We start from the raw sequence: 8,710 nt of genomic DNA on the forward strand, positions 1-8,710 counted from the left end.
TGCACAGAAAATTGTCAGTTAAAAGTATCCAGATTTTTTAATTATATATTTATTTTTTCCAGAACTTTCACAGAAAAAAAGCCCAAGATTGAAGCTAAAGTATACAATCCAAACCCCCTTACGATGGTTTATTTATAAACATAAACATGGAACGGCCCTTATGTGCTCTTGCCATGAAATACTTCCCAATGCTGACAGTGGAGAACAGCACTCTACAGAAAAGACACTGCTAGAAGAAAATCATGAGAAGATTCTTCTATCCTATATACCTGGCAAGAAACCTGCATTTTTTTTTTTTTAAAAAAGAAATTACAGCAAAAAGAAAATGAAACTGTCCTAAAACAAAACAGAAAAACAGACCAAGATAGTCCTGTTAAGAAGATTCTTCTAAATAATTTCCCTACGGGGCACAGCAATTACAAAATACTCCTGATGTTTCCAGCTTTCTTTTGTAATGCAGCAGTTTATTCTTAGCATTAATTGATTTAAGTACAAAAAATTTCATAACATGGGACCTTAAGTATTAGTGATCGTATTATTAATTAATAGTGATTTAAGAAAAAGTCCTGCAGACCACTTACCTCTCAGTTTCAGTAAAAATTTTGCTCTGATGTAGAAGAGAATGCATTTTACCTGTAGAATAAATTCTATAATGAACTTAGCCTTTGTCTTTTAAATCTGGTACAATCAAAAACCAATCCTGCCTTTAGTGAATTAATTCATTATTCACAAACAATACATAAGAAAAGTACACTCTGCAAGCTGCTTTCTTATTATTCCCAGAAACTGTTGGCTGTTCATAGGAGCTAGTGGATCAGGTTACTTGTGAGATGGTAAGCTTTTTCATAGTCAGTTGATGAGCTTTCTAAGCTGGAGAAAAATGACTAAGGAAAAGTGACTGGCAAATTCTTGACCTGTGCATGGATATTGCCATTCTTTTCCAGGAGTGTATCAAAATGTCTTGGCAGTCAAAAGAAGAGTTACTCTCGGTAAAGCTGTTCACAGAAAAAGATAGTATGGACTGGCAGACATCTGGACTTGCAGTTAATTTGGAAAACATGTGACCATTGTTTCTCTGATAAAGCTGTATGCCTCATTTTCCTGCAGCTGGACCATTCCCCTTGTGTATACCAAGCCAAATACCTCAAAATTAGGAGTTTCATACAAAAATGGTAGGAGAGTGGTAGAAATAGACTTGGTCTAGTAGTACTTTGTGATGGATTTACAATTGTGCTCCCTCTCACCTGTCATAGATGGCAGCCAGCAGGCTCAAGGTGAACTCAGCAGCTCTTGGATCTACCTGGCCTGGTTTTTCCAATCTGACTCTTTGGAACAGTTCTGTCAGCATTCCAGAGATCTGCTGCACTTTCAGAGAAATCTGCTTTCCCCTCTGGATCTGTTCACTTGATAGGACGTGCCGAATCAGAGAAACATCAATCAAATCCACTGTGGGAAAATTAAGGGAGAAATGAATGAAGATCCCTGCTTTTTCATGAATGGAAGCCCAATGTTTGTTTATTAGAAGTGCCTACCTAAGCCAAGTCTGTAAAATGAAGTCTCAAACAGCACACAACATAGAAAGGAAATAATCTGGGAAAGGTCTTGCTGGGTTTATGGACGTAGCAAGCACATGTGCGACTAACATAGAACAGCTTAACTAAAATTACCTGGATGTGATTTTAGGAAGGGAGGGAAAATAGGAAAATGATCACCCGTATCAAAATTATAGACATAACTTTCGTTCTATGTATAGATAGTATAAAACTAGGCACCATTTAGTACTTCAAAATAAACCTCACCTGGGACTGTGGAAACGATTTGTGCTTTGATGTAGGCTTTTTCCTCAAGCACACATACAAAAAGAGAAGGGGAGCGTACGCTATGGCCAAGTAAGGGGCACACAGGCTGTTATGCATGTGCCATGGAATAACAAATACGGTGGGAAGAGAGAGCTGTACCTTCTTAAAAGTCACATTTAATACCTCAAAGGCATTATCTATTAGAATTAGCACCAGAAGAGAAAGATCGTAGCAGATTGAAAGCCTGTACATTGCTAAAGAAGCAGAGAACCTAGAATGTGTCATCTACAATCTTCCCAGCACAGAAGGGAAAATAACATTGCGAGACACTGGTGATTCTCAATCTGGAAATCCACGTGCAATTCCGGTCACCAGTGTACAAGGAGGAGTGGAGTAACTGGGATAGATGCTATGAGTGCCTAGAGGAGACACAGAGGACTAGGCAACACGGCTAATGAAAACCAGTACCTGTGTGAGTTGGTACTTCCATGGCGTAACACACAGCACCAGGCAGATCTACCATATCAGGGCAGCGATCAGACTACGTACATTCATAGAACAGCATGCCCAAATGGAAAAACATGGCCAAAGCCAACAAACTAGGCATCTTTTCTGTGCTACTCCGAAAACTTCACTTGCCATGTTGTGCGTGCTCAGCAACAGACTGTTTCAGGTGGAAAATTCAAGCTTTCCATGCATTCTAGCTCAATATGGAATTTACATCCGGTAATTACAAAGAGAGCTAGGTGACCAGAGCTTTGTTCTGTAATTCTTTGCTTGCACAGAATTCTTACTCACTTCGAAGACAGGGAGAATGAGTGCTAGCCAGGAGGGTTCTGGCCTATTGTATTTAATTTTGTTCTTATGAATACTTAAAGTATTAATAATAATGCCTACTAACACATTTTTATGGTCTCTGATTATTCCAAATAAATAATCACCTAAGAAACGCATGAGAATTTGACATTTAATGATAATAATAATAATATACAGATAAAAATTCATAACTGCCAGTGATGCCTACATAGCGCTGTTGCAGATTGTAATAATAATTTGACTCTCCCATGCCTTTAGAATTTTACTAATGTGTTTCCACTGACATTCAAAAGGAGGAAAAAAATCAATCTGTATATGAACTACTGTCTAGCTCTTAGTGTTTATGATGGATTTTGAGATTCTCAGGTGGAAAATAAGAGAGCAAAGTAGCATAATAACTCATGGTGACAGCAACACAAAGTTTTTACAGATTCTTCTCCTTGTCAAAGCACAGTATTCTCTTAATCTACTAACACTGGCACAGACTTTGTATTGACCGTAGTTTCAAGGCTGTTCTGTAGACGGAGCTCTGAACATCACTGAAAGCCTCTGTGAAAGAAAAATAAACACAAATTACAATAGAGTGGTTCCTGGTTTGTTTTTTTTTAAAAAAGTAAAGAAAACTAAACAAATCTGGACTTGAACAAAACCCACATACCTTGAAGGAAATTTTTGAAAAATTGAAAAAACATTTTCTTTTTTTCCCAAAACTTTATGGAGAAAATAGTTGTATTACGACCAGCGAAGCAACAAATTGTATAAACAGTATTTAACAGAGAGAACTCACCAAGTTGGGAGTCTATTGGGAACCAAGTCTATTCACGGACCAGAAAAAAGGATATGCACTGTGCATACTTTTAGCCAAGGTCATAATAAATAATATTTCTTCAAGTAAAACAGTTTCCTGGTCACAGATGCCCTTCTAGAGGAACAGTTTGTCAGTCTGCACAGCAGGTTTATTGTTTTGGATGCATATTATTTCAAGCATTAAACAAAATTTCTGTCAAGATCAACATCTGGAGCTCTCTCAGAAGAAGACAAGCGATTTACCAGAGCAATTGGCTTTTGACATCTCTGTTTATTAATCCCATTCCAGCTGCTAGACTAGATCCCACATTCTTACATGATTTCAGCTCGTTCCTTTCACATCACTAAAGGATATTTTCCTGAGTGGGAAGTAAGGGCTTCTGAACAGGATCTATATTCAGTGCTTTACACACACACCTAGAACTTCAAGACAAAAAAAGCTTGTTCACTATAGCTTTAGAAACTAGAAAGGAATTTATCCATTTTCCTCCTGTCCTCAGAGACTCTTTCTCCCTGTACAACAGAAGAGGAAGAGTTACTCACAGTTGATTAAGGTCAAAGATAAGCAACAAATATGCATAATTGAGTAGAAATAACTCACAAAACTCTCTACCTGTTTAGTCTGGAAATAAGCCAATCTGTGTGCAATGGTTTCCAACAAATGTACCAGACTAATGGTAACAGTCAGCACATTACAGGCTCTGCTGGTTCCCAGATGCTGCCTAAGATATAGAAATAAGCCAATATCTGCTACACCATCTGTTTAGTCCTGCTCTTGTCATATTATATTTTGTGATATTATTTGGAGATGTACTGTAGCATGTCATACAATGTAAAAAATTAGTTTTGACTTCTAGGCATCAGCAGTATTCTTTCTTCAGTAAACGGATCCAAAGCTCTTTTGAAAATAACAGAAAGACTGCCACAGTTTTCAGTAGGCTATGGATAAACTTCCAAATGCTTGTTTCCAAACACAAATCCTAGAAACATGCACACAATCCAACCAAAACACCTTCCCTGTGCAAGATGACTATCTAAGTGGAGGGAATGTGTTTTAGTAGCCATCTGCCACCCACTTAGTCCATCCCTACACACAAAATATGGTCACAAAGTAGGGCACTCTGCGTGCAGACAAAGAAAAAAATGTCCAAATAAAATAAAAAATAATTTAGGATTATTATTTATGAGAGGCTACTTAGAGGTACTAAATAATTTCATTTCTCATAGGAATGGAGCTTCTCCTTTGGGCAGAATCAGCATGTAATCATTTTGCAGTGGGTTAAATTTCACCTCCAGACTCATAAATGCCCTTTAGTTAAGAAGCTGATAAAGGAATTCCTACACATATAGAAAAGAGTGAATTGTTTCCTGACACCTCCAGCTGGTTACCTGCTTGTTTTCCTTTTTTCACTACTTGTTATGCAGCAGATGAAGTATCTGCTATTTTGCACTCAAAAAGGAAGTGTACGGCCATCCTTCATGCCTGTCCTATGTGAAAAAAACTTATCCTATGTTATAAATCAGGAAACATGCGCCTCTGCACCTGGCTATTCCATAAGGCAAAGTGATAACGGCAGGGAAGGTGCCAGGACAGATGAAAAAATAAAGGTAGGATAGCACAGCTGTGTAATTTGTCACTTATGTGTAGCAGCACAGAGATTCAGAAAACGGTATGACTGCACTACAATTTGTTATTTTCTGTCCAAATACACAGAAATTTCTCTTGAGAAAAGCTAGAAAAAAACTAGAAAAATCCTTACCCTGCCAGTCTGGATCCATTTGAAACGAACAGATGGCATTAGGCATCCTATAATGAAACAAACCAAAGTTTAAACCCACATTTTCTAGACAAAGGCTTATTGAACCATTCAAATTAAACCTTTTAATCTGAATAATTTACTAGGTGCATTTCAGAGGTGAAATTAAACAGAATTGCATAAACCAACATAATAGCACTGGTGCCAAGTACAGAGAAACTCCAGAAAACTGCATACTTGCTGCTCAGGATAAAGTAGGAGTAACTCCAGTAAATGCAAAATTGTAACAGGGTGAAAACAGCACCTGTCCAGTGTTTACAGACAGGATCACTACACAATTCATAGTGCGTAATCTCAGGTTGGAGACAGCATACCTTTACACTAAACTCTTCCCAAGATTCATTGACTGCAATTGCTCACAAGTGTATTTTCTAAAATTTTTGAACTGAACTAAAGTTTTCAGCTGAGCTGAAGTTATTTCTTTTTGAACTCAGTTGGAAGGAAAAAAAGAAGCATTAACCATGCATCTGCTTCTTTATACAGTCCTGAAAGCAAAACTAATCATGTCCTTGATAGCAAGAAACTGAATGTCTCCCCTCAGGATTTATTTCATTAATGCTCTACACTACATTATATTTTTAAACATAAAAATGCAATTATTAATTCAGTATAGTAAATACCTTTCAGTTAATATTGCAGTTGAGAAACACTAGGTATAACAGACCTAAGCTACATGAGACTCCAAAGGCTACACATACAGGTTTTAGTGGGGGAAAAAAGGAAATTTGCTAGAAGAAATAAAAATTAAGTAGTTGGAAACTATTGGAAAATCTATTGGAAATCTAAAAATTAAACAATAAATTTGTTATTAAATCCGAACTTACCCAAACTTTCACTTTATTACATTTTTCACACTGAAAGTCATTGATCATTGGTCATAAACATGGCAGAATACTGGCCAATTCTGAAGCATAAACATTCAGTCATCTGTAATTATTGAGTCTACCGTAAATGTGCTGCTCGTCATTTTGATTGGTGAAAGCTCTAACTTCATGTTTCAATGTCTAAAAAATCTAGAAATATTTAAAATTATGGGATACAGGTTTGCTTTAATAATTTCTTCATCAAAGACTGCAATGACACAGCTTTTATTGAAGTCTTTCTCGGAAAGAAAAAAATACTATGTTTCTTTTTCACTGTTCTGCTTTCTTCCCTACTAAGGTTTAGAGCTTGGACTCAACCCTGGGTTCTGCAAGATAGCATTTCAGCTGAACATTTACAGAGGCATATGAATTTGCTTACACAATTACTCTTACATAGCTTGACAGAAAAGTCAATGTGGAGAAATCAATGAAATCATAAGATTCTAAGTAATAAATTAAAGATATGTGTTTAGTGAAAGCTACATGTAGCAACCTAAAATATAGACTTACAAATACACAGCTTGTCTCATGTCTTCCTCCTTTTTTTCTCTCTGTCAAAGGTATATAAAATAAAGCAAGAGGATGAATGTAAAAATACACAGGCTAAACTCACTGAAATGAGAACTCACTTATTAGAATGTGCTCACTCAAATAAGAAAGATCCACTGATGGCACAGAATTATACAGCATGCATAATCTATTAGCACTTGATACTTACTGTGAGATGACAGGCTACCCAGTACAGTGTAGTGTCTAACCTTTAAATTATCTATAGGAATAAGCATACTATACTCTTGTATTAGGGTATTCATGGTCCCAAAATTAAGTATATATTATATGTTTTACCAAACTGGCTGTCGTTGTGCAACGTCCTAACACCATACCCATGAACTCCCCTCCAAAAAGTTAGGAAAGGCATTATTCTCATATGTACATTTTTAACATCCAAAACTCTAGAGAGTCCAGATCTTGACTGCAGTAGGAGTGCTTGCGTGAAAAGAAAAGGATCTACTTCAGTGTTAGCACATCTACTTTACAATATACTTCACATGAAAGTAGAAGCAGTGTTTGCCTGCCAAAACATCAAATGTGAACAAACTTCGCCATTGACATCCGTCAGTGTGTTGTATTTCAGCTACATATGCCCTTTTTTAATAATTAAAAACACTTCCACAAACAAAAATGAACTCTAAAATTAATTACAAATGTACAAGAAATTAAATTAATTACATTAATTACAAATGTACAAGAAACTCCAATCCCCTTAACACAAGTACTGTTATATGTAGAACAAGAGTAGCCTTATTCTTGAATCCTCTTGGAATGTGCAAGAAAAGTAACTTGTTTAATTACTTTTGTTTGTCTATACAGGTTCTCAGAATATGTACTGTAGCAAATAAAATGCATATTTAGACGTTACACCCAATTAAGCTAAAGTACAAAGAAAGGCAAAACAGACCAAGTAAGGCAGAAATTTCTTGATAGATCAATTGACTTGATCACAGATGACTTCTTTCTTTTGAAATCAGACAACATACGATCAACATTTTAAATATGCATAAAATAAACTACAATTACTTTCATTTCCTGAGAAGGGTGAAAACATACTATGATGTGTTCAAAGACCAAAACTGTTGTCTCCTCTTAAACATAGTATTGGTGCTTACCTTTCTCTTCCCTACTTACTAAAGGCCCAGAAGTCAGACGACATCGCCAGAGGAGTCCAGTAGTTTTATAGCACTTAATAGTTGACTTCAAGACACAGTTCTAAAGGTTTTGCTTTTAAATGAATGCAGTTCACAACAAATGCCTGGCAAAGGCCCAGATCAAAGTATCAGGTAATTGTCTAAGCAGTCAAAGAAGAGAACACTAATTAATTAGTAATAAATATCCTGAATTATTAAAGATAAAACTTCTTTGATCTTTATTTCAAAGCAATTTTTTCTTATGGTTGGAGTGCAGTATTTCTAAATTGAAGGGGCCTTTACTAAGCATCTCCCAGTTGCTGAGAAACAGTGTTGCTATAGAGACTGAAAATTAGGTGGAAGCTTGCACAATAATGCAGAAAGCACAGTGTGTTGTAATGAACAGTTGGTGCAACTACGCAGAGGAAAAACAGTAAGCCCTAGTGGTAATGTCCTAGAATAAGACTTGTTCAGATGCACCAGAAAGCTTACATGCTCTTCAGGACACTCAAATACTAGGGTTTATGCAGAATATATACACAACCTTTGTAAGACACATGCACTTATCTTAAAGACCTTTTTCATAATTTTTTCCACAGTTACTATAACATGCCGGTAGTAGGATTCCTCAGCACTATGAATATCCCATGTACACGGCATTACTTGGTAACTTGTGAGAAAACGTGTACCAGGAATTACTTATTACTTATAGAAAACCCAAATTTAGTGATGACTAAGTCTATAACCGTGTTACAACTGTAACCAGTGTTGAATATGTTATATTTAAGCTTTCCTAAAATCTTCCTTCCTTCCTTCCTTCCTTCCTTCCTTCCTTCCTTCCTTCCTTCCTTCCTTCCTTCCTTCCTTCCTTCCTTCCTTCCTTCCTTCCTTCTCTCTTTCTTTCTTTCTTTCTTTCTTTCTCT

At 36.4% G+C, this 8,710-nt stretch overlaps 1 protein-coding gene across 5 annotated transcripts in view; it reads right to left on the minus strand.

Moving 5' to 3' along the window:
* The window catches only part of DYTN (dystrotelin), an 86,246-nt gene extending 80,946 nt beyond the window's left edge, over window positions 1–5,300 (minus strand). For 4 of the 5 annotated variants that reach the window (XM_054069389.1, XM_054069388.1, XM_054069390.1 and 1 more), the window contains exons 1-2: window positions 1,245–1,352; window positions 582–633 (exon numbers count right to left, since the gene is read on the minus strand). In XM_054069389.1, the coding sequence (XP_053925364.1) occupies window positions 582–633; window positions 1,245–1,251 (59 nt within the window). In that variant the 5' untranslated portion in view covers window positions 1,252–1,352. Of the gene's footprint in view, window positions 1–581; window positions 634–1,244; window positions 1,447–3,089; window positions 3,165–5,182 lie in introns of those variants that run through there. The other variant, XM_009559767.2, reaches the window with a different exon arrangement.
* Between the last annotated feature and the right edge of the window lie 3,410 nt (window positions 5,301–8,710).

The sequence above is a fragment of the Cuculus canorus genome, chromosome 6 (genome assembly GCF_017976375.1).
Source record: "Cuculus canorus isolate bCucCan1 chromosome 6, bCucCan1.pri, whole genome shotgun sequence".
Lineage (NCBI taxonomy): Eukaryota > Metazoa > Chordata > Aves > Cuculiformes > Cuculidae > Cuculus > Cuculus canorus.